This window comes from Rhyacophila brunnea, unplaced genomic scaffold (assembly GCF_057557595.1).
Source record: "Rhyacophila brunnea isolate RB1 unplaced genomic scaffold, BYU_Rbru_1.0 scaffold_20, whole genome shotgun sequence".
In the NCBI taxonomy this organism is placed as follows: domain Eukaryota; kingdom Metazoa; phylum Arthropoda; class Insecta; order Trichoptera; family Rhyacophilidae; genus Rhyacophila; species Rhyacophila brunnea.
The window spans coordinates 34,931,034-34,958,171 of record NW_028232860.1 but is presented as its reverse complement, the minus strand read 5'-3'; the positions used below and the strand labels follow the sequence as shown (position 1 = coordinate 34,958,171).

The 27,138-nt window shown below is 37.2% G+C and overlaps 1 protein-coding gene across 1 annotated transcript in view; it reads right to left on the bottom strand.

Annotated features, from left to right (window-relative positions):
• The window catches only part of Bruce (BIR repeat containing ubiquitin-conjugating enzyme), an 89,796-nt gene that overhangs the window by 14,305 nt on the left and 48,353 nt on the right, over window positions 1-27,138 (bottom strand). The window contains exons 30-49 of the mRNA XM_085948176.1: window positions 26,445-26,707; window positions 25,680-25,830; window positions 24,749-24,841; window positions 23,653-23,781; window positions 19,498-19,809; window positions 18,783-19,055; window positions 17,419-17,555; window positions 16,455-16,579; window positions 14,980-15,221; window positions 14,011-14,400; window positions 12,542-12,674; window positions 11,142-11,356; window positions 10,440-10,565; window positions 8,733-8,889; window positions 7,375-7,523; window positions 4,578-4,832; window positions 3,014-3,337; window positions 2,252-2,401; window positions 1,435-1,643; window positions 366-552 (exon numbers count right to left, since the gene is read on the bottom strand). Of these exons, the coding sequence (XP_085804302.1) occupies window positions 366-552; window positions 1,435-1,643; window positions 2,252-2,401; window positions 3,014-3,337; window positions 4,578-4,832; window positions 7,375-7,523; window positions 8,733-8,889; window positions 10,440-10,565; window positions 11,142-11,356; window positions 12,542-12,674; window positions 14,011-14,400; window positions 14,980-15,221; window positions 16,455-16,579; window positions 17,419-17,555; window positions 18,783-19,055; window positions 19,498-19,809; window positions 23,653-23,781; window positions 24,749-24,841; window positions 25,680-25,830; window positions 26,445-26,707 (4,020 nt within the window). The remainder of the gene's footprint in view (window positions 1-365; window positions 553-1,434; window positions 1,644-2,251; window positions 2,402-3,013; window positions 3,338-4,577; window positions 4,833-7,374; window positions 7,524-8,732; window positions 8,890-10,439; window positions 10,566-11,141; window positions 11,357-12,541; window positions 12,675-14,010; window positions 14,401-14,979; window positions 15,222-16,454; window positions 16,580-17,418; window positions 17,556-18,782; window positions 19,056-19,497; window positions 19,810-23,652; window positions 23,782-24,748; window positions 24,842-25,679; window positions 25,831-26,444; window positions 26,708-27,138) is intronic.

Here is a 27,138-nt window from a genome sequence, read left to right as displayed (position 1 = left end):
TCGAGATAGCAATCAAGATTCATTCTGTGATCACACATTCTGTGATACTGTTACCATGATCTTGGATAGTGAGGCTACTCAATTAGATTCATGCAGAGTGGATCAAGTTGGTCTAATCAGGTATTCAGATCTGGTTTTGTCATAGTATAAAATATATAAAGTAAAATTATATAAATATACGTTAGCTTTTGGAGCAAAAGGTTACTTCCCCATGTCTTCATTTTAATTACTTTATCTATAACTGTTGTCTATTTCATTTTGATTAATTTTATATTATTGTTAACGTTTGTTTATTTTTATGCACTATTGGCAATTTTAACAATAATTCCATCAACAGCAACACTAAGTGCACCACATCAACTTACTTCCTTCTCCGTCATCAGTGACTCCGAGAAGCAGTCTCAGCAAGTGGACAGCCCTCTGGCCTTCCTTCAAGAGAGCCTCAGCATAGCCGGGGAGCCTCAGCAACAAGCCAAGGGCCACCAAGGAGTGGGTGGGCACGGAGTTGCTCGCTTCATCGCTTGTGCTGTTGCTACTTGCCTCGCCAACATCCTAATATAAAATAATTATCACCAAAGAATCAATCAACATGTAGTTGGCTTGCAAGTAGAGTTGTGTGTAAGATTTTGCAAGCCTACATATTGAGCAAAAAATCATTACAGTACGACCTCGTTAGTAAGAACACTGATAATTCGAAATTTTTGCGAAACATTATTTTCATATAAAACCATACCTTTAATTCGAAATGATTTCAGAGTCCTGGCATATAAAAATATTCAATAAGTCGTAATAAAGTGTACTATTTTATGAGCCAGTCTTTGAAAATTGTGACAGACTTTTCTTAAAACATCGGAAGGTAATAAAAATAATCCGGACATTTTATGACCCATTGATACACACAGCGGTATGTCATCAGAGGCACAACTGCACTCCACTCAAAGGAAAAACAATAGCAGGGCTGTAGGTATTTATTTGTTAATTGTTTATTGGATTTTCACATAGTTTTACTAGACAACCAATGCCAAACAATTGTGTTGATAAATTGGAAAAACAAAAAATATTGCGCGATTTCCATGGGTTGCAGGTTCGAATCCTGTTGGGTGTCGTATTTTTTCAAAAAGCTTTTTTCTCATGATAATATTTCTCAGAAGTGTTTTCAAATGATGTATGTTAAACAATACCATCCATTCATATTCGAAATTAATATCTACAAATAAATATGCAATGCAAGATGACTTGCATCTAGTTTAATATTAATAACATTTTTATTAATTTCACTTTCATGAATATTCACACTTTGTTTCTATATAGAGGATGTTTGACACATTCAAATTCTTTTGCACATACACATGCAACATAAAATCAGAGGTAACACAACGATTCAGATCATCACATGAATGATAATTATAAAATATATTAGGCAATGGTACAGACCTCATATATGTCATCGAGCTTGACCCACTCGGTGTCTGCGTTGCCGGAGTCCTTAGCGGGCTGCGGGGGCAAGGAGGGGGCGGGGCACACGGGAGGCAGGTGGTGCGCCAGCAGTGCTAAACCACCCGCCCCAGCAAACACTGACAGCAACGATGGCTGAGCTCGCCACCCGCACGACCACGTTTCTTGACGGCTCTCTGCTTGTTCCCCTAATAAGTAAAAAAAATAACTTTTATCATAACAAAGCCACGACATCACAACTTTCAACCGGTGATATCCAACCTTTTTGGGTCCAATAACTACGTTAGTCCCTATCTGAAACGTCTAATGAAGTCTATTTTCCAACAATATGAAGAAAACATCAGGTTTCGACACTCGGACGTTTTGGACTGATGTGTTCTATTGGATGATAATAAAAAAATAGTTATGCTATCATGGCTCCACGAGAGGCTGGGTTATGCCCTCCGCAAGAGCGAATGTGTCACCAGAATGGAGGGTCCTCCACTATGCCCACCCCAAACATAAACTTATCAATCACATAAGAATTTTGGTTGACACCGTACCGTACGCATGATCAGTTTACGTATCTGTTCAATGTCCTCATGTTATTTACAAATAAATTTGGCTTTCATTAGTCAAAAGACTATAATAGAGGAAATAATATTAACTTTTTTTCATATTGTTATATTAGTAGATATAGAGAATTAATTTTGTGTACTTTGTTAAACTACTTTTTACTACTACTTTGCCAATTGTTAAAAGAATATCATAAAATAGCATTGCAAAATTGATACCTTAAATTTTCTGTGGACCTTACCGGTGCTAGATGGTGGACTGATGGTGATGTTGAGACTAGGTCCGAATCTGTGCGTGGTGGCGGCACATAGTACACCCAGACTCGTGTTTAATGGTACTGGACCGTCCAAGCCGTCCACGCAGATTTTTACACTATTTAATGTCATCGAATCTGTAAAAATGGTGCAGACTTTAGTAAAATGAGTGTATTTGACAATTTAAAGAAATGTTAACTATTTCATTCATTCAACGAATAATTCATGAGATTTTAAGAATGTACCATTTTAATTATTGAACATACATAATTTTGAAAACACTCATGAGAAAATATAGCCAATAGAAAAAATCTTTTTTCAAAAAAGTAAGACACCCGGCAGGATCGAACCTGCTCTCTTGGGTATCGCGTCCTTTTTTCTATTGGCTACATTTTCTCAGGAGTGTTTTCAATTTTTAAATTGGCTCTTATATGAGTGTAGATTGTGATCGCTTTTATGTTTTTTTTTCATTTAGGAGAAATTTTAAAAGTAATTTTCTCAACCAATTAAATACATGCCCCAGTTTCAAACATACATTAAAAAATAAACAAAATGAATTTGCAAGATGCGGGATTCGAACCCACAATGGATTATTTTACCACTTTTCATTACATGATACCTTGCTGCATACAAATATCGTTTGCGGCTCATTAAACATAATGTTTCTACTGTTTCAGTTCATTGTTATTGGACGCATCTGATATAGTATTATGTAAACTTGCACAGTTAATAAGTGACAGAATTCTCACCCATAGCATTGGGCGCATTAGAGGGCGAGTTACTAGAATTGGAGTTGTCATCTTTCTTGGCAGAGGACGAGACCCCCTTCTTCTTCCCCTGGAAAAGAGCCTGCTTGGCGCACAGGTTCCTCGCCTCCTTGGTTCTTTTGTCCTTAGCAGTGTTGGCGGCCGCGACACTCAGTTCCCATGCGTCTACCGCGCCCGCTGTCGCCCCGCCGCTCACCCCTCCCGCTGCACCCGCGCCGCCGGCCTCACTCGATGATCCTCCGCTCGTGCCGGCTTTCTTCGACAGGTTTATTATGGCGGACTCGATCACCAACCAGCCTTGACCGCCTACAATTAAAACAGGATATTACAATTTAGCATGATCACGGTGTTAATGAAGTCCACATTAAAAGACCCAAAGAGTTTGACCAGAGGGATACTTACACAAATAATTTTAGCATCAGTTGATGGCATATTTTCCCAACCATTTTTGACATAGCTAATTACATATTTGAAGGGTACCGGTTACGTTACATGTTATGTCACATTCTTTTTTTTTAAACTGGCAATGCAGTCTCGTAGAGTGAACCGAGTACTACTACATAAGCGCCGGCTAGACGCTCATGCTTTACTAAAGATCTACCATCGTAAGTTGGCAGCCGGTCGAATTTGAAACTAAAATTGTCTATCGAGGATAAATTTGTTACAAATGCCATTTAATTTTACAACATGTTTCTCGAATTATGGATTGCATAATATTTGTACAATAATCTACTACCAATAAAAAATTATAAATTACCATTTTTTTGTTAGTTATGGTAATATTCTCAATGTCATACTAGCGCCCTGGCTGAAATGCCAATTTATGATGGTAGATCTATAGAAGCTTACCTGCGCAAACCGGTTTGTATCGGGAAGCCCGTGTGTATGGACGGGAAAACTGTAGCTCGCGCAAACCGAAAAGTGCTGTGTTCCGTATTTTTCGCACAAACTATACCGCGCAGGCAAGTGGCTGCCGTCTAGCCGGCACATAACAGTAATTGTCAAAGGATCATAGAGCATGAAATGTCCATTTCATTCAGGGTAAAAACATGAATTGTCTATGGTCTACATTCGCGTCAGACTTGACACTCTTGATAGTGTGCATCGGAATCATAAACCAAAAGTCTCCCGCTGTGAAACGCCAGACGAATGGATGAGTGTATAAGCAACGCCAGAAAAAAACTGACACCCTTTATGTCATGACTTTAAAAGTCTTTCTAAATATTCTCTAAATATTTTACAAGAGAGTTCATTGAACAGTCCATTTCAATCGCTTATTATTCATATAAATAAAATATTACCGAATATAAGCACTGTTGTTGAAAAAATTATGAACACATTTGTCTATATTAATAATAAATAAATTGAAGGGTTGTTTCAAAAAAACTCAAAAATATTTAAAAAATGAGTTGGAATAGATCTGCATTCAGCTGATAACATATTGTGCAGATGAATTTAGGTATGCCGATATGCAGTTCTTTCATAAAGGTTTTACTCTATCTATACCTTTGGATCTCAGATGTAAAGTTTAACTCGTGATACTTACTGAAAATCAAGTGGTGCTTGACGACATCGGACAAGAGAGTGTGGTGAGGTAAGGAGAGCAGGGCGCATCCGTACAGAGAGGGGTGCGTGACGAGGGGTCGAGGTGGTGGTGAGGCGCCCCCCGCTGGGTGAATGCCTCCCCAGCTCCGATTGGCTGAACCGCTTTTTCCTCTCACTGCTATAGATACGCGTTCGCTTCGGAGGAGTAACCGCAAAAGCAGGCCTCGTGTGAAGCCTCCGATTGGTGAACCTATTCCTGATAGAAATAATTCACATTAATGCTTTATTTCTATCGGTGTTGCGAATGAAGCCCGAAGTCATTAATTTAGTTTTGCAAACAACATGAGGCTTGTTTAAAACTTTTGTATATTTCAATTGAAAATTCAAACAGTTCAATCTCGTACACTCTTTTTTTTTCATACCAACAGGTGGAACCATGCTCTGGATTCAAATATACATTGAACAAGAAAGTATCAATCAGCGAGGCTATTCCAACATATCGCTTAACATCCAAAAAAAGCCATGTGATAAATATATCACATTTATCACTTGATGTATTTAGGCAGTTAATTACTTAATTATTACAATAAGTTAACCGTCTGAACTGTCAAAAAGTGCTATCTGTAAACAGCCCCTCTCTTGGCTGTGTTAACTTTTGGAGTAAGATAGAGTATGTCAATTCGACATATTGAGAATTGAGATTCAAGATATAACTGTTTTGAAAAATAATTACGTCATGGCCACCGCCTTAATTTATAGTTCCCAGCGGTCTGTCAAATATCGAGTGGTTAGTAGTAACATATAATTTGTTTTACTACATGCGGCAATCGCGATGACATGACTAATAAAATTGTAGGTTATGTTGATATGTTTGACGTTTTAATACAAAATTTTGGGCTTTGGCTGGATACGCCAAACTGAACATACCCAAATTTGACCGACATGTCTACCAACCTAAATTTTCGCCATATTATGAATTTACTAATAATTATTATAGATAACCGCCGTGCTAAAGTGTTAACTGCTAAGATTAGCTGCGCAGATGCACTTGAGGATTCGAGCCCACAGGTTTAAAAGTGAGCGCTTGTGTACAACATTCCACTATGCGTGAAAATATAGTGAAAATTGCTTCCACAAATTCATCCTGTGATTGTAAAAAATGTGAAATGCGTAGATACATAATATTATTAATTGAGCCCATATACGGAAAACGAGCGTTATCCTGAAAACAGCGTTCAGAGATATTGGCAGTTAAACATTTCAGTTGGTTGTTGTGGAGTTACCCGTTACCGAAAATATTTAATTCTGATGAGTAAAAGTAGTTTGACTAATTAAGAACACAGCTTATTAAACAAAAAAACTATATTGGGTAAAACACAATGTTTATAATAAAATATATGGTAACAAATTTAATGCTGTTTTTCCGCATAACATAAAATAATCGTACAACTCTGATTTTAATGGTAACCAAAGTTTTTAAGTGAGTCACTTGAAGTGATGTCTTCATCAGGAGGTTCATTTCCAACATTTATTGGGATAAATTCCAATATATTTTTTAACCAATCAGCACTTTGTTGGCTTCACAAAAGGCAAACAAGACAAAATGTCTTCCATTTACTTTGCATCCCGTTGGATTTTATTTCCCATTTCCCAAAACTTGGAAAATATATTTTGTTCAACGGTTGAAAAAATGTATTGCACAACTTCTGACAGCACTTACCCACATACATCAAAGTATATTTTCTTGATAATCTTTCATTTAAAAGTTTTGTAATTCTGACCACTATTCGTTTTTGACGTAATAATTAGTTTCATTTTAGAACAAAAAGATTCAGATTTTATACTCTGAATAGTAAAAAAATATGTATCGCAATAACAAATGGAAATGCCGCGAAAGTCTGTAAGCATGAATTGTGTGTACAGTGCCGCAAACGTATTTGAAGAATTGATGGGGGAACCACAGTCGAAAACTACCCAATCAAGACTCACAACTGGACAGAATCTGACATTGGAATGGCGTCCATATGGGTTCTAGTAGTTCCATTTTTGACCGTTATTCAGATAAGTTGGTTGGACTGTATGTCGTGTGCGGCATAGATATAATGGTATATGGATAAACAGCGTGCAACGCGTGGACAGTTCGGACTGTCTACTGCCACCTATGTTAGAATATCAAAGTAATATTTGGCGAGTGCATGCATAGGTGTATGCTGCGTAATTTAAACCGATTTACCAAAAAACAATGTTATCGCGATAATGCTTGTTTTCCGAATATGGACTCAATTGTGATATTTTTAATAACATCTTCTTGGTTGTGCGGGCAATTGCAGGATGCCACTGTCATGGAGTGTTGAAATAGAAAAGCTTCATAAGTCAGTCTGGCCCATGATTGACCGGATGGTCATCGGGACTTGGTTACACTATTATTGAGCTTACAAAAATAATAGCTTGTCCACGGTTAATTAAAAAAACTCAAAATGAGACGGAATGAACTCTCTCCCTCACCGTGGAACTATTTAAGGATAATACCTACTTACTTGGAAACCGTATTAATTTAAAATAATAATTATGTATATTGTTTCCGTGAATCTGAGCCTTCCCATATTACAGAAATTCATCATTTTTGTCAATCATCAACACATCATCCCACCTAAATCAATACTTATTTTAATAATAAATTGTTTCTACCATGCAACAATGCGATTAACCATATAATATGATAAAGTCTTGGTTTATCATAAAAAATGAAAAGGGAAACTGAACATATTGGTTTTAAGATTAGCTATACATGTACTAACCTGGCATTGTGTCGGGATGAGAACTGATCACATGGTATAGTGTAGTGGCGAACAGTTGTTGATTAGTAGGATGGCAAGTCATCAGAGCGCCGAATAATCTAATTGTTTTCTCTTCTAATTGCGTATAATATTCATTCCTATGCCATATTCTGGAAGAAAAACACAAAAAATCACAATCGATAATGTGAGACAAGCTGGAACAGGTATTGGCTTCCTGTAATAATTCTACAGTTGTCTACATTCAAAATTGCAGTTCTCCAATGATGTAGTGTCATTATCATAATAATCCATCGCAGGGCTTGCGAGCCGATGTATTGCGGTGATTCGAGATTACAATTATTGATTTAAACAAGTCCTTGTTAATTTAATAAATTTGTAATTTGCTGCAAAGTTGCTCATCCAGGTGAAGGATACACATACATTTTCTCATGTACTGAAGATTCAATTAACTTCAAGTCGTCTTTTGTGGTACGGAGCAAAGGTAACCAAAGCCCTAATCTGTGATTTGAAAGAAATCAAACTTACAGTATCGGTCGTCCGTTCAAAAGTGACCTTTAATTAACCTGATCTGTGCCAGGAGGTTTTGTATGGCGGCAGGTGAGGCCGCGAATTTTTTAGCAAAAATAAAACCTTATTAATTTTTTTTTTAAATATATTGAAAGTTTATCTCTATACACTTACCAATCATATGCAAAATGTCTCATTTGGACCAGTATTCTTCTGAAAAAACACATGTTTAACCAACACCTGAGACTGGCATTCTGTCTTCAAAGACTAAATAAGTTTGCGTTTTTTGTATGGCCGGCCCTGTACGCCCGACCATATCCGTGAACATATTCGCTTTGGCACAGAATCGGTCAATAGTCCAAGCATTGCTTGTCAAAAAAGTACACCAGAAAAAAGTTATAATCGGAAAAGTCATTAAAAGTGTATATTTTCAGATTTTCTAGCCAACAACGGCGCGAGTGGCAAAAATACAAGGTAACATAGTAAATATTCAAAAAGAGCAACCCAAAATGCACAAAAATGCAAATTATTAAAACATTTTAGGAAAATCTAACTAATGCACCTAACCTGCACAATGTACGAGGCGTCACTCTTAAGTTTACAGATCATTAAGTAGCCAAATAATGTTTGTCCAGTCTCTTCTCCAACGGATTAATGACCATCATCCACTTTGCTAATTGAACGATCATTTATACATAGCACTTCAAGTTTAAACTGCTCTGACATTAATGTACAGACAAAAGAGCTCTGCATTGAATCCAGTTAAAGTTAGTCATGTTATAGTTAGGGGAGGTCGGATCGGATGACAATATCGGCTAAATTTAATTGTTTGAACGTTTCACGTAACATACCTGGCGTTAGATTGAGGTAAGCATAGCATCAAGAGAAGTGGGTTCCAGAAGCAGGATCCAGATATTCCACCTAGCCAATTCTTGATCTCCGCGTCCATGCACAGGCACGACAGCCATTCCACTAAAACTGGCATCATTTCTATCGACACCAATCCGCCTGAAACACATTTCAAATTAGAAATGTATTTAATTTACAAAAGAAATCATTCAACATGCCTTCCCAATAGATATTTTTTGTTTTAAAACACTTCATGGTGATTCCTCAACTTTTTATTGTGGTTGAATTCATACCATCCATAAAAAAATTATATTCTGTACATTTTCACATTTAAAGATGGGCAGGTATCAGTGTTGTCAACTGTCGTTGACAAAAACATGCGAGACGGGGTACGAAAACAAGCTATTTGGCACGTAAAAACGCGAGATTTTGTGAAAATAAAAGTTCAATACCTTTTTTCGTCTATTGAAAAAAAGTGCAAAAAAATCACACCACATTTTCCCAGAAACTCATATCAAAATTTATTGATAAAAGAATGCTGCTATTTATTCATTGTGTTGTTTTATTTCTTAAGTACCGACCTACCCTCAATAAATATCTGAATAAATAAACGAAATATCTAGCTTATTTTCAGCACATTTAAAGCTGTTTCGAAGGCATCAAAAAACTCAAATAAAAATGCCAAAAGCTAGATGCATTTTTTGCAAGCTAGATAAGATGCCTATCGAAAAATGCTAGATCTAGCTAGAGTAAGCAACGCTGGTAGGTGTATCTTGTTCATAATAAAAAAAAATGTAATTGTTTATCTAAATATTCTAAATAATGATGATTAGGTGTATTGGCCTACAATCTACAACAATAATTAATGTAAGTCAGTCAGTGTAATCAGTTACATTTGTATCACAATATGAACGCTTTAGTTCCAGTACAAGTCAAATGCGTCGTGTTCAAAATGGTTAACGTATGTAGTAATTAACGAAACAATACAATGTGTTTGTACAGAAATCGGAATTGACTCGATTGTATTAATCTAAAATCGTGTAGAAACGCTTGCAGTTTTTCATGAATGCCGGTGATAAGTGTTAAGTTTGCTACACATAAATGACCAATGTAAAAAGACTTGCAGCTAATTTAATCATTATACCCCATTTACACGCGCATGGATTTACTGCTGACAGTACGTATTATCACGGCCACAGCAACAAAATGTAAATCCTGCAGTTACAAGATTGCATGCATGAATCAAACAAGTTTGTAGGCTCATGCGACAGTTGGGATTTTTTCGATCTGCGCCCTCGCAGTAGGACGATAGTGGCGAACTTGCCGGCAAAAAAATGAACTACGAAAAAATTTTGAGGTTAACCGATTTTCACAATCTGTCAAATAATAGTATCATAAAATGACAACATCACGTCTCGCTCACTCTTGAAGAATGAGATTGGAGAGACAGTCAGGACTTTTACATGTAAACAGTTGTCACGATAGTTTAAAATACACACTATTGCCACAGGCGCTATTACTTTAAGTAAAAAAAAAATCGGCTTCATTTTTATTATATATAGGTTCAATCTATAATATGTATAAAGGTTTTCTTCAGCATCATGTTAGGATAGATTTTGAATCGGTTAGATATTCATGCAATAAATACCACGATTCCATAGTCCCAATGCAATTACGTAGTAACACTACATTGATATATTATTACATACCTGTGTCTGAATTTTGGTAAGAGTTATTGGTGAAGCCGTCCCTGGTGCTGGCTTTGTCGGAATCCGTCAATGACGATTCACTACTGCTAGAACCTTTGTCCAGTTGGCATTGCTGCGTGCAAAATCCTGGAAGGAAAACCGGATGATTAATTTAGAAACAAATTGGCAGAGATAGTCACTAATAATAATACACAGATTTATTGTGAATTGTAGCAAACTATGTAATCATTATTTTTCACACTCAAGGACTCTCGGCCTCCCCCAAAAACTTTCTCGATCTCGAACGATCAAGTGCCGCCTTATTTGGATAGCGGCTCAAAAAGGTTAAGAAACCCTAGTCTGACCCCCTTATAGTATCACTCTTTGAGCAAGCTATGGCCATCACATTTGCAATTACTGATCTTTTTTTAAATCTAGTACTAGACAGTGGCATCGGTTTTATACACTTTAAATATGTAAATTACAATCAAAATAATCCATATAGATGTCACTGTGCACAATTTAAATGTCGTTAAGGTGAGTCAAGGTAAATGTTAAACCTCCGCTACTGTCGAACAAGATCTTCTTGTCAACGTGTTCAAACTGTGAACTAATAAGCCATTCCTGCTTTTAACCGCACTTCGACTCCAGCGACTTCCGGTTATTGCCTAGATCTTCTTGTCGCACAGTAATACCAGACGTCATGAGTCTATAAATACTAACGTTTGATAGCATCGGCCACGTTGAGCGGTAGATGCGACTTCATCAACGCTTTGGCGGCTTCAGGTGACATACAGGCGGCGGCTATCGTCATCAATTGCGATGGAGACAGGTTGAGTTTTTCTAATGACGCTGGTTTCAATACTGTTTGAGTTGTTGTGGTTCCACGGTTCACCTTCGTGTCGTCGGTCATTGATTCCATAACTTCTAGATCTTTCCTGGAAACGAGGAAGGAAGAAAGGATTAGAAAGTGAAAACTGCATCAAAATGTGACATTATTAGGAATAAATGAAATTCAATGTCGTGGGCTTACGGCTGTACTTGGTCAAAACCTGTTAACACTTCTGTTTTCTGATTGTGCTCCTTACAGACCTACAAACTTATCAGTAGAATGGCCAAAAATGGAACTAAGAACTACCATAGGACGCCATTTTGAAAATTTCATTTGAATGTCAGATTTTGTCCAGTTACGTCTTGATTTGGTAGTTTTCGACAGTGGCTCCCCCATTCCATTCTTCAGATAAGTTTGTAAGTCTGTAACAGTGACAGGGTTTTCGTACCTTACGAAGACATAGGACAACTATATACAAAACTTTGAAAACAAATGCTTGTGGTGGAGAACGGTTGGATAAATGAAATTATATTCCATTCTCCTTACTGGCTCCAAAATCATACATTGTGCAGTAAGTTAAGCCTTCATGAAGTTAGCTGCACATTAATGAAAGAAAACCTTATCGCATGCACACTGCCTCATACCAATAGGCTGCCATGATCATTTAAAAGCATCTACTATATATCTAAAGTCCCGTTTACATGATTCACTTTTAACGATCATCAAGGAGGAATCATCCCCAGTGACCCTAGTAAATGCACATTCATCAACGAATCATCGAAAGTGATCATCCGGAATCAAAAGTGAATGAAGTTCAAGTGTTCTACTTTTTGATCATTTTGTGTACACTGCGGATGATTCCAAAAGTCCTGCGCACTGCGCCCCTGAGTACTGTCATCATATTCCCCATGATATTACGTTGCATATGTCACATCGTCCACCAACGTCACTTTTTCCTATTCCTCTCGATGAAATTTCAGCATTCATACAACAATCACAAATTGTTTGAAATTTGACACCATTTTGGATGAATTGTGTATTTCACTTTTAGTGACACGTGTAAACAAAAAATGAACGCCTGAAATTCAATTTACTGCGGATGATCATCCGCAGTGACTTGTCTAAATGAGCCTTTAATGGTTAGTGTTAGTACACTAATGTGGAGATAAGAAACAGGACCATGCAGCCTATCATCAGACCAAGAATGAGATTCGATGTTGGACCAATGGATCGGTCACATGCTCCGGCCTGCCTTTTTTGAAGCAAACAAAATCAAAGTTGAAATATATACCTATCATCAGATATTGACGCTTCCGCATTCATTGAACTAGTGGTCACGGTGACAGTTTCCGGTATGAGAACTCCCATCTTTTCAAGCATCAAGGTGAAGAGTTCTGGTCTAATGTAGCAAATCGAACAGAGAACTAGAAGAAAAGGCAATTGGTGAGTGTCGTAATAGTAAAAAGTATGAAGTAGGAAACTTAATTAGGGCATTGATATTTTTAACAAATATATCTTCAAAACCTATAATTCGATATTTATTGTAGTTCTAAATCTGTGTAATTGAAATTGAGATCTCTTCAATTTTGAATTAAAACGATTTTTCTTAAATATCACAGCAGCCCTGTTTTTATCTTTTCACGTTCAGAAACAGTGAAGAAGCAGTTTTGATGGTTAGTTATTTTATTATTTACGGTGTTTTTGGGCATGTCAAATGTTTAGAACAATGTCGAATTGGTCATGGTATATTTATCGATGGTAAGAATTGGCAAGCTAACTTGTCATGTTCATTCCGATAATCAAGATAAAAGGTTTTATAACCATTAGAGGTACTGACACCCTTACCATTTTTTTTTACCATGTCCGATCCTAATAAGATCATATGGGCCTCCACAGAGCGTAGGTTAGTATTAAAAGATTTTTGTTTTTCCGATAAATGGATGTTAGGCACTTGCTCAACCTATTTGGTTCATACTCTGACTCGAACACAAATTGAAAAACAATATGTGTACTTAGACCCAAGATTCGAACTCGGGACCCACAATGTTATAGGCCAGGGATGGCGAACCTTTTTGCGTACGCGTGCCAAAATTTCCCAAATATTATTTCTCAACTGTGTGACGTGCCGGAGAAAATAGTTTCAAAAAATTCTATTAAAAAATGATGATGTTCTAGATACCACTCACAGAACATATCAAATATCAGTTTTATCACTTTTTTCAAATATGCCATTCATTTTGTTCCACCAATTTTGAAACTGTCTGCCAGAATTAATTAGTTTGGTTATTTACGCACAAATTGATACCAGAATTGCTCCGATCAGATGAGGCATTCTCTCGCTCGTGGTCTCAAGCATTGTAAATCGATCAAAATTAGAGGTTCATGCCTTGGCATTCCCCGCCGCCTGATGAGGTTAGTGAGATATTATTAATGTGACGTATAAAGTATAAGGATCGACCTATGCAATTAGGTACATATATATTCACATTAAAAGTAATGCTTATTCTTGAAGGCCATTTGCCTGCTATTTTTATACAATGCGATCTGTCATTTATTATTATTATATGTATTTTTTCTCTTCAAACATGTGCTATGCAAAATCATCTAGCGTGCCATAGGTTCGCCACCTTATAGGCTGACGCTTAAGCCCTCAGGAAAGACTAATTGAAAATTGAAACCGAGGCTGAGTTAATAATCGACCAGTTAAATAAGACATAAAATTATTAAATTATATTATTAAATAACAGTTAATTATCAAACCTGAGTCCAGTGATTTTTTGATAGCAGCATCCTTCGGTAACAGTGCAATCCAATTGAAGAGAATTTCAAACAATTCTTGCGTGATCAATTCCTTTAGATCGTACTGCACACCTCGCTGATTGGAAGACCAGAGCACGGAGGCCAGGCACTGAATGTACACACTGCTGAGGTACTTGGTGTCGGGGGCGAACCCTCCCAGGTCTGAGTCTCGGCTCCTTCGACGAGAGTGAGAGACAGCTGACTCCCCGCATTCCTTTAGCCATTCGATGTAGGTCTTTATTCTATGAGAGGAGTGCTCGTCTTGCACTGTGCATAGCTGGTACAGTAGATCGCACACAGAATCTATGGCAGAGTTTGTGTTGTTCGATAGCATCGAAGAATATTGGTAACCTGCAAGGAAAAATATCAATTATTGTAAAGCAATGAAGAGAGATGAATATTATGTCAATCGTGCATATTAGGTATATACTAGATTCTACCAAATTTACTGCCATATTATCAGTCGGTAAAGTAATTTGTGGCAGGTAAAAACACCATGAACGAGAAAACGGCAAGAGGGTGCTCTACAGTTAGTTGGCTGGAGAGACGATGAACTCACAATGAGAGCAGCCTAGTGAAACACATGAGGGCACTTTTAATGTTAGGTTGATTAAATAAAGACGTAATTTTGACTTGTGTGCATGACTGTGTAATGCGTGTGCCTTCTACCAAGGCCTGCAATGGACTGAGTTGAGCGAGATGCTACACAACAAAAATAGTGCAAACATCAGAATATTGAATCAAATGACACCAATTTTCAGCTGATCGCTAATAATATAGTCATCCGGTGTTGCCATGTTCAACTGTAAGCATTTTTCCATCCCACTCTTCAGAGCTTAACAACTTATTATGTCTGTATGGAATGAAGCTGCTGTGTGGCTTTACAACCCATACATAGAAATAATTATTCATAGAAAGAACCCAACTCACCATGATGTGCCGGAACGTGTGCGTTTTTCAAGAGCAACGATAAAACTCTCAAAGCGGTAGGAGCCTCTCCCCCGAGAGCTAAGAGTAGCGGTTTTAGGAGTGGTGGGGGGGCGGCGGCAGCCAACATAAGTCCGGCGGATGCCTCGGCCAGTCCGACGGCTCGGGAAGCTCTTGCACGAGCCTCTCGGTGAGACGGGCTGGTTCCGCACACGCAAGAAGATAAAACTCGGGTCCATCCAACACTGAAATGATAACAAAATCTCAATTAACAGGTTTGCTGCCACAGGCACCGATCGGAGCCACTCATATTCGGTGCCGCCGTATCCGATCGGAGCCGCCTGTACAGTAATCACGAAAATGTCATTCCTTCACTGGCACTACCATTGAGTGGTTTATTTCTTAGCTGGCATCATAGAATCATAATTAGATTTTTTATAGACATTTTTCGACACAGTGTTTTATAAGATCCTACCTACATATCACTTATCACATGTTCAACAGTGGCAGCATTAGGTTATTTAGAATATTTTTCAGTATGATTATATAAAGATAAAAAGTTTTTTAGTTAAGCATGCCACTGTTCAAAGAAAATATTAATTGGTCTTCATATTAGTGTTACTCAAGTGGATTGCTTGAAATTTGATAGTTTTCATAACATGGTGAGCACCAAATCCCATAAAAGCAATTAGGCAACAAATAAATTTCAAGTTAACTCAGGCTGTAAAAAAAAAACCATAAAACAAAACTGAGTAACATATTTTGGAGCAGTTTACAAAGGCTGACATTCACAAAACCCACTTGAATGTTTTCAATGTGTAGGTACTTACTGCGAAATTTTTTATAATTCATGACTTGTTATAACATTACTTATTTTTAACAAATACAGTTCAAATTGAAGTTCAAGTAGCTACAAGTAGCAGTGCCGCCTGGCTCCAAGCAGTGATATTTTACTGACGTATTTACATGTTATCGACTAATAAAAAATATTATGAATATAGTCTTCACTTCGTTTCATCTACCATGACCTAATTTTTACGTTTTCGTGGATTGGCACATGGAGTCAATTCTATATTATATAGGGCGGCAGCGAACCTGTTGACATAACATAAGTAACTATTGTCACTACCAAGCTAATGCGTTAAGTTAGTTTTGTAATCTAATGCATTATTTTGGTCAGAGTAAACATTTGAACCAAACAGGCAAAGTTTAATTTTAAGTAGACTTCAAAATATGGCGCCATTTAGGCACGTAATGCAAAAAATATCAATAGAGATGTGCGTTTCCAGTATTACTAGTGTTGAGGGTGACAAACGACCAAAAGTCAGTTACCCGTCAAAATAATGTCTAAGCGGATAAATGAATTTATTTTAGAACTGCAACTATGATTTCAAATCCGTGACTTATTTGAGGCCAGTGTAAGGATTTCGAAACAATTTTTAGAAGGGAGTATAAGAGGGGAAGAAAGAAAAGTTTACCTGGTGCTTGCTAGTTTCTCATCAAGTTTTTCAAGCGAAGATGGAGAGGCGAAGGCTGCTGTTCCCAATATTCTAAGATTCAGCAGACCCATATTTGAACTATCTCTCGGTTTATACAATCGTATCTAAAAAATAACAAAAGCAAATAACATTAATATCAATAGCTCATGATACCAAGTCAGTCGTTCATTATGATGTATATTATTATTACTAGTGGGGCTCCGTCACCCTGGCCACCGTCAACAGCCCCAATTGAGAGGCTCTACCCTCCGATGCCGCACTTAATGCTATGCTTAACTCGCATTGTCTCGAAAAGTAGACCAACAACACCCATGTTTCTTATATTCCTATCTGGAAACCGTCAATGAGTAATCTATTAGTGAAGGTTTCGGATAAATAGAATCATTTGCGTATCAGACTGAACCTAAATTCTAATAGAATGTATTGTAACCACATTATCTGTGTAGAGAAACTCAAGTCTCTGGGTATAAGGGAAGTAGGCGAAAATTGAGAGTGACAGAAAACACTACAGATTTTAGCTTTTCTTTTTATATTATTATAATACTGAATTTATTCTCTACACTTAGGTAATTAGGTAAATATTATATACATTAATTTTAGATGTATGTATGATTCAAATTATTTAATTGTATACAACTCTGTTTATAGTACAAGTGACACTGCGCACACAAGAACCACTACATATTACCACGAAGCAGCTGGCCCGGTGTAATGGGATATTACATGGGGTAGGTGCAAAGGTGACACATGCGCATTTAACCAGCAGGGAAATTGTATATGGAGAAGAGTGGCGTGAATTTCCCGCGATGATATGGTTCTCGTGTGGGGACAGCCTAAACATCTATAATATTGTATAGACATTCTTTTTTAAATAAATAACTAAAAATGGTAAAACCCAAATTACTGAGTCGTTGGATTGCGCGAGTGAAGAAATGTAGTTTACCAAGACAGTGTTGACAACTTGAGGGTGTGCCAGTTTGAGTCGGATGTATGTCATTCCCGCGGTTGGCTGCGGAGGTCCTAATGGAGTCATAACGCAGCCTTGGGCGCATATTTCTAAGCTCACAGCACTCGGGCAAGCTAAAAGTAAAAAGAGAAGCAAAGAATGTTACTAAAGCCTCAATTACATTGAGCTTCTTTACGAGCTGTTTATTGGCGAATTTAAGAGCGGGCGATTCAGCTACTGCGATTTGATGATTACACACAAAACTTTCCATTCGCTGAAAAGCCACAAGCCAGCCACTATTTTGACGGAACGTAGTTCGTTTTTTTACCGGGAGGTTGGTACTGCGCTCTACTACGCAGATGTAGTAGGCCCACACCCCGGCGTGTAGCGTGTAAAGTTGACCGGCTTTCAACTTTTCTCGGTAGAGTGTTTACAACCTGCTTATTAGCTTATTCGATGATTACACTGGGCGTCTTTACAGCCAGATTGTAAATTCGCCAATAAACAGCTCGTAAAGAAGCTCAATGTAATTGAGGCATTAACACAATGCTTACGGGCCCTTTTAATTAATTTTGTAATTAACGTGTTATTTTACATTTGAAAAGTAATTAGCAAAAACACAATTTTGTGGGGCCCGTAAGCATTGGGTTAATATCGATATGTTGGATATCTGAATTTCAGTTAGTATTAGTGATGGGGTTCTTGTTGCAGGGGCTCTACCATGAAAATATCCAGGGCTGATCAAAGAAGTAACAATGGCGAGGTTTTAATTAATTAATTGAACTGGCATTTACGTGGTAATGATAACATTACGTGGTACATAATAATGGTTTTACAAAAAAGTTCTTTTGTTAATTCTGTGATATCTGTGTTAATTATTTTAACAGCTTCAGAATAGTCGACCATAACAAAGGTTTCGCAAACCCAGAAAAGTTGCATAGATACTTCAAATACATTTTCTTCAATAAGAAGTATGATTTACTCATAGCAGGGAAAGGTAGAGGGCAGCAGAAGCATACGTAGAAAAAGATTATCTTAGCTACACAACCTCTAAGCGGCTAAATGTCCAAACCGTTGGAATCTTATACGACCGGTTCAAGATGGCGAAGTGTATTGCAACTTGGTCGCCAATGTTCAAGACAGCACCGAAAGAAGAAATATGAAATGTTTTCTAGAGATTTGCGTAGATACCATTTCGATTCAACAAAGGTGTCTTTGCACTGTGGCCCTGAGTCTTCCTGCATATTGAATCTTGGATTCGACAAAACCTGTGATTACTTTAGATGTACACAGTGTGCATGCATCTAATGCATAATGGGGAATTTAGAATGATAAAGCAGTTTAATTGAAATAAAACTCACTGGAAAGTGTAGTAAGATGGGGTTGCAACTGTACTTCGTGAAGGAGTACAGCGTGAGGCAACCGCACGGCCAGGTCCACGCTGGTCTCCCCTCGGCAGAAGTGATGCGACCACGCCGCCGACCTAGTCCTGCGGTGGTGTGCCCCGCCTCCTGCTCCTCCTCCCGCGGCCACGCCCCCTCCGCTCACTCCCGCGCCGCCTCCGGGACCTCCTCCAATGCTACCCAGCAGGGCGTCAGCTGCTGCCGTACTGGGGCTACTCGAACTTATTGAACCTGGACAAAGACACATTTATAAATTTAAAATGATATAGTTTATAATTTCCTGGGGCTCTGCAAAAAGGAAAATTCCCCCAAAAGCAGATTATTGGGACAAAGTTTTCACACATTTTTAATGTACACTAATATTATGTATACTATCTCCAGTAGGCATTCGACCCCTAGATCATCCGTGCAAGAGATAGATGAACAGTGTGCAGGATGCAGAAAGGATCAATAGTGTTTTGATGGAGAACCAAAAAATTCTTCATGCTATCATCGATGCTAAGAACAATTAATCTTGTAGAAAGTGGAATTTGAATTCACTTGCAGGGTGAATGTTTTACGAATTAAACTACTGACTCAATAGCAAAAAGACAGTTGATTTTCTTTGTATCCATAAATCTTTCCAAACCTCCTATATAATTATTTTTCTGTGAAGAATAATAAAACTAATTACCTAGAGGAGCAAAATTGAGCAATCCTTCCGATATCTCCATGTTGGTCTGCTGCGCCTTTTCGGGATTGGTGGGATTGACGGCGGCCAGACTGACTGGTTGGGTGGGCTGCCTCAGGTGGTTCATGAGAGCGGCGACGAGGCCGGGCCGCGGGCTGAGTTGAGCGCGGTGACCGGCCACCAGCCGCGCGCATACCACTTCCACTCCCCCCAGAGACACAAACGTCTCCAGGGCCAGCGGAGTCTCCAGACTGCGGAGGGTGAACGACACCAGGGCCTCAGATAATCCGCCTTGAGTACCGCCACGCAAATTGTCTACGGATTGGCACAAAACAATGTTATTAAATATAATTAATTGGAGGAACATAATATGTACGATTGGTACCATGTACATTAATTAGAACAAATAACATGTTTTCTTAATAGATTATAATTTCTAAACAAACACCTTTAATTATTAATCTTTCACTTCCCCATTTATTTTTTTTGGGCATATGGTTAATTAAGTTTTGGCAACATTCTGTCAATTCTTGAATACGATCACCTTGATTTAAAAAAAAAAGATTTTTTTTCCGGTTAGGTACATCTTCAAACAAGCGCATTAACATGTTCTTACTCCCTACTTCAGTTTTAGTTTGCCAATTTATGGCTACGGCCGTATGTTGTAGCTTAACCACTGGGGAATGCCAAAAGAAATGGCGTATTTAAAAAAAAACACTACCTTATTCTTAGGTCAATAATTATTATAAAGCAATCGTTATTCGTAGGATGTTTATCACACTTGAATGGTCAAAGACAGAGCTTATAATTAGTATCTTTAGAATTATCTTCAAATGTATTAATCTTGCCCATTTTTTGAATAATAAAATGCCTAATTCTACAGAGATTATCAATATAATTTTTTTATCGTAAATATTTCACTATAATAATGTCGACATAAATGATACTGATGGTTTTATAAATGCGTTTAAAAATTAATAAATGTAAAAAATCTTAACACCACTGCACATTTATGTACTGAAATATGACTATATTCTAAAACATTAGAGCGAGAGGTTTAAAAGAATACTATTTTATGTAATAAAAATACTTTATGCAGTCATCAAATGTTTAAAATAAATATAAAGGATAATAAAGCTTCAAAATTATATAAATAGATTATCTACGTTTAACCTTTCCGAGCGTATGGACGAATATCACCGTCCGCGCGAAATTTTCGTAAAAGAGTATGAACGGAAATAAACGTCAGTGTAAATGTATGGGTGTTCTGCAGTAAAAATCAATACCAGTGCCATCTATGGCTATTTGTATGTAACTTTTTAACCTTTAGAAAATATTTCAAAACAGTTTGTGACTTTATTTTCAACAGTTTTCTACTTTTTAGTAAGTCACGTGACATTGCTTTGGCGTCACACAAACAAGTCCTGACATGTGCATTCGTCGCAAACTGTAAATTTTCGCGCGCGCGAAAAAATATCATACGATTTTAACAGTTTTTAGAAGTTTTACTGTGTTTTTATCTGCTTTGAAGTGTTTATATTGTGAATTGAAGTTTTATATTGTGTTTTTTGTTTGAATATTTGACTTTTTTGTGTTTATAATTCTGTGACTAGGTTATTTTCGTAAAAATGGATTCCTTACGTGACATAGAAATTGCCAATGTATTGATGAATAGCGACAATGAAGAGGAAAACATCGAAAGTATTGATGACCTAGCAATGGGTGGTGATGAATATTCTTCTTCTGATGACGATGATGTGCCGCTTTCAGTTCACTCGCGTGCTAAACGTAGGCGCGAAGAAGCAAGGACATGGAGTGATACAAATTTCACTCCAACACTACATGATTTTGACGATTTCCAGTCCGGCATAAAAGATAGCGTACATTTGGAAGGGGATGACGTAGAGATGCAATTTTTTGAGCTTTTTTTTAATGAAGAGATTATAGAGAATAGTTTTGGAGACTAATATTTATGCCACGTCTGTAGCCCAGAATTCTTCTGCAATGTCTAAAATGAAAAAATGGGTTGATACTACGGCCAAAGAGATACGTGTTTTTCTGGCAACCATTATTTTAATGAGCCTCGTTGGAAAAAAATCTATTAAAAAGTATTGGTCGAACAACCCCATCACTGAAACCCCATTTTTCAAAATTCTATTTTCTCAAGACCGTTTTTTACTTATTTTGAGGAATCTTCATTTTGCGAGTCAATGCAATGGTAACGACAGACTCTTCAAGATAAGAAAAATTTTGGACCCCCTGAAAAAAATTATGAAAGAAACATTCTACCCTTACCAAAATCTGTGTATCGATGAAAGTTTGCTGCTGTGGAAAGGTAGACTATCCTTCAAAATATACATTCCATCAAAACGGCACAGATTTGGTATCAAACTATTTGTTTGTTGTGATGTGGCAACGGGGTATGTTTTAGACCTCATAATTTACACCGGCTCTACAACGGATATTGAACTGCATTCCAGTGTAGGAATATCGGGTTCTGTAGTGTCAGCTTTGTTGAAAGACTATCTTGGGTGCGGACATCGTTTATATGTTGATAACTGGTACACTTCTCCCGCTTTGTTCGATTGCCTTCATGAAAATAAAACAAATGCTTGCGGAACGGTGAGGAAAAATCGCAAACAAATGCCAAAATTCAACAAGGTAAAAAAGGGCGATGTTGTGGCCTACAATTCTGAAAACCTGATGGTTTTGAAATGGCGGGATAAGCGGGACGTTTTGATGCTGTCTAGTATTCATTCAAATAACATGGTTGAAACGCCAAAAATTGGTTATTCAACTGGATTGAATAAGTGTAAACCGGAAGCTGTCGTCGACTATACAAAACATATGGGAAGTGTCGACAATGTTGACAGGATTTTAGGACTTGGAGCAGTCAGTCGGAAGACAATAAAATGGTATAAGAAAGTTTTCTTCCGATTATTGGAGATCGCACTCGTCAATGCGTTCTTTTTGTATCGATCGGCCAAACAAGATATTACCTTTGAAGACTTCAAAGAGAATCTCATAGTCCAGATGGTTGAAAAATATCATACACCGAGAGCATCATCATCTGGTGGTAGACGAGTAAATGATAACCCTATAAGGCTCACCGAAAGGCACTTCCTACGACCAGTTCCACCCACAGAGACCAAAGGAAGCAAAGCCCAACGTCGATGTTTTGTGTGCACGCACACCTCAAAAAGGCCACAACAGAGAAAAGAGACTCGCTACATGTGTCGTGAGTGTAACGTTGCCTTGTGTGTGCACCCATGTTTCATAGACTACCATACAAAAAAACATTATTAATTGTATGTCATTGTTATTTGTTTAATTTAAAAAATAGTGTTAAGTGAAAACAATAGTGTTTAGTAATTTTTAAATAAATATTTCAATTGTTTTTGTGATCGTCAATGGTTCGTGACCCCTGGATTTCCTGACCATTAAAATCGTAAGTTTTATTTTTTTAATTATTTTTTAATTCTTTGTGCTATCATAACACATATATTAATGAAGAAAAAATAATACTATTTATATGTAAAAAAAACTCACTCCCCATAGCAAGGCTAAGATGAATCTAGTTACTCTCGGAAAGGTTAAGGAATGTCTAGGATCATGCTTTGAAAATAGAATAAAAGCTCCATTTTGACCTACGCTGAGCATGTACCCCCTTAAGGGCATGTTGAATCATTTATGTAATGACTTTTCTGAATTGTACAATATAATAATACACCAGATAGAAAACCAATCGAAGCATTTACAAAAAATAGTTTATTAAATTATTAGCAAGTGCAAGTACGTTATAACAAAAATTTGGAGTGTTCCTGAGACCGGTTAGTAATTAAAGTAAATTATTATACTTTGATTTAAAATACAAAAGCCAATTTCCAAAACAATAACGCAATTTAGAAAGCGCTTTAGTGATATTGTGAGAATCCCTAGTTAATTTCGTCACAATTAGATAGGACACACATAGCTTAGCCGTCGGATACATGGACGCGAATCCCATGGGGCGTGGGTTCGAATTCCGATACATTATAGGTTTGTACCTACTGATATCTTATTTGTATAAGATGTCAGTTAAAATTGAAATGATCCAAAAAGTTAGGGGTACCTATTATGCCAAGTACACTTTCTTCAAAATATGGAAATAATACATACCCAGAAAGTCTAATAGAGGAGTCAAGGTCAGTCTTGGATGTGTTGCAGTCTCGGCTAGCGTCATTACAAATTTGAATAGAGCATCTCCGACGCACACGTTCTCAGAATTTATTGAATCTAGACTAATAGCTGAAAAACAAATATAATATATCCATTAATATACATTACAATAATATAGTATAACTATTCTCTATCACATTAGTGTAAAGTTCGATAGTATTGACAAAAATAAGTCATCGTCGGAGCAGCACCGAGCTGTAAGTGAAATTGGGAATAGAAATAGTAACAAAAATCAAATTCGACCTGTGGCATTCATATGCACCACAAGAAATCGCATCTGTGCATGTCCAAGATTAAATTGATCTACAATGGAACAATCATAAGATTTTCACGGGGGTCTGGCATGTATTATACCTAAAAGTGCGGGGGAGCCATAGCTCCGCAGATCGCTGCTAAGACACCTGCAGCCATGATATGATAATAAAGCTATAGAGGGGCTCGAGGCCTATTAGTAAAGGTTTCATTAACAAAAATGTTAGTTTGTTTGAAACATTGTATGTAGACCTATGTTTGGAGTAACGGATGGCCATCAATCTTTAATACATATTATAATGTATTGTCACTGCATTAGCATGTGTGAATTCCAAATTTCTGGGTATACGTGAAGCATGCGTTAATAAATTGAGCAAAAACATGACAGAAAAATGGTGTAGATTTTAACTTATCTTTTTTATATTATAGAAGTACAGTAAAACCCCGTTAATTCGAAATCGACAACACCAAAAATCAAAAAAATTCGAATTACGAAATGGCAAAAAAACAGTAAAATTTCTAAAAGAAAGTTTTTTTGTTGTGATTTTGTAACATTGCTTCCGATTCTAATTCTTTCAAATTAATATCAGTAAGCTAGTGAATATTATGGTCGCATCGAATTAGTGGAAATCTCACAATAAATATATTTTATGAATCGTAGTAAAGATTTTGATTTACAGCAAATTTAAAATTAAATTAAAATTAATCATGTTCGTATTAACAAGGTTTAACTGTACATAGATATGATTGAAGGTGATCATTCCCAAAATCGAAATGTGCTTACCAATATTATTATCAAGCGTATGAGATATATACGTTGTCCAGCAGCTGGCCAACGTTTTGAAAATTCTTTTCATTGTTGGGTAATGTTGCAATACTGAAAAACAAAATAAAATGTTACGATTAATATTAATCATATAGAGATGCGGTAATTTTAACATGTGGATTTACCACAGTAATGAAATTCAAACTGGCGATTCACCGATTAGGAGCGTATGCTAATATCTTGTCCGAAGAATCACAAAGTGATAAAGCAGACGACACCTTGCAATATATTTTCTATATTTTATAAATACTGCATTATTCACGAATGGATAAAAAGATAAATACACTGGTATAACTCATTCAATTAACTTTAAGGCCATGCATTAGTTGAGGCACGGTCTAAAAAGATCGTCGCTAGGCGATGCGCGGATTGCGGGTGGCGGGTGAAAATGACGCCTGTCAAACGAAATATTAATTGTCATATAAATCCAACATACATCCATTTTATGTTCTGTTTATTGTTCTATTAGTAACAATAATAATATATTCATTGACATGTTTTCTTTTTAAAGTAAATGGGTAACGTTTTTAGTCATCTTTACACGATTTTAGAATTAATTGACCCGTCGCCATCACGCAGCAAAGTGACGTGTTCCTGGGTCAACATTCTCTCAGTGAATGGCAGCGAGTCCAAAATTTCGTCGCCCGTACAGTTGAAAATTATTTGGCGTTTCACTGATGCGTCACCTTAAACTAGAACTATTAAGAATTATAAAGGAGTCACTCGAAATCATAATATTAAACGTTATTTGTGGTGAATATTTTTTTTTATAATATTGTGAATCAGTCCATGCAGTCAATAATCCAGAGCATGGAAGATAGAAGGTAAGTTTTAATAACTGATATCTCAGTGTTCCAAGTTTCGAGTAAATATTTGTGTTTTCCGTTACCTGTATCGGCGAGGCAGGGAACTTTGGCAGAATTATTTGGCGTGCTGGTGGAAGCGGTGTTGGCATTCTCAGAAGTCGTTTGCTGCTGTGACACTTTGCTCTCGTCCGTCTGGCTTTCTTCGTTTGATTCTTCAGACGGTGGGACAGTTTCCTTTAAAAAAAATAACATTTCATCGTAAAAAATCCTACAGCAGGAGATGAATTATTATAATATAAACCCCGAGACAGAACCTATACACCTCCACAGTTAGGACACAATTAAATAGCTTTTAACGATTGATTTCACTCAGCTGTGATATTCAAACCTATGACTCGCGGAATAGACAGTGAATATTTTTAATGTTGATTATGGAGTAATCACTGCTTCAATACATCCATAGGGGCCTAGATGGTATACCATCTTTGGATCCATGGGTATTGAGCAATAAAAATGGATATTTTTTTCAATGTGCGCTTGATCCAATACAAGGACACAATGGCTTGGATGAGTGTCAACCATTACTCGTGAAAAGAAGAGTCTATTAATATAACGTACATCCTGTGGAGGCCTGGAGACGAACAACTATAACTTGAGGTTGTCAGTTTGAAACACCAATAACTCGCAATACACCGGCAATACTAACATTGCGACACTAGCACCACATTATAGTTATCTATCGTTTAGGAGTGAACATGGTTATTAGAAGAGAATAGGAACTGCTAATGAAGACAAGGATCCTCAGTAATGTGACAACGTCTACAAAGAAAAATTGAGAATATAGCCACCTGTGGTCCTTCAGCCTGCAGCGGCACCATGACGAGAGCCCTAGCGAAGGCGAGCAGGGAGATGATGAGGTCTCTCCGGTTAGCGGGTCGCTCCCTACGGGCGCTGTCGTTCACTCCGCCCAATACCTCGGCCAGGAGACCTCCCAGCGCACTCCCACCTCCGCTCGCACTCGTGTTAGTCTCCACAGCAATTATGTTCGATGACTCTCCGATGCCGTATGCTTCCACTCCGAATGAACTGCATGCCGATTGTACTATTATACCTGAAGAAGAGAAATTTGACAATGCATATCAGTTATTTGGAGGAAAAAATGTATTAAGGAAAATTAGTTGATTTATATTGGAATAATCTCAAGATAAAATTATTATTTCATTACAATGCAGTAAAACCCCAACATTTTTGAGAATATCTTGTTAAAAAATTATACAAATTTTTTGGAGCATATTATGTCAGTGTTCTTTCACCTTTTCAAGAATGTTTCTTTTCTCTTAAACTGACAATGTTTTTCGTTATTGAGACTTTATTTGAACGAAAATAACAAGAAACCTATGTAACCTTGGTCTTGGGCACTGCAGACATATCTATAAATAGAAATTCACAGTTCCGTCTGGAATTCAATTCAATTATTGCCATGCATTAAAATTGAATGTGTACAAATTGATTGATTATAATATAATACATAATTTTAATTAA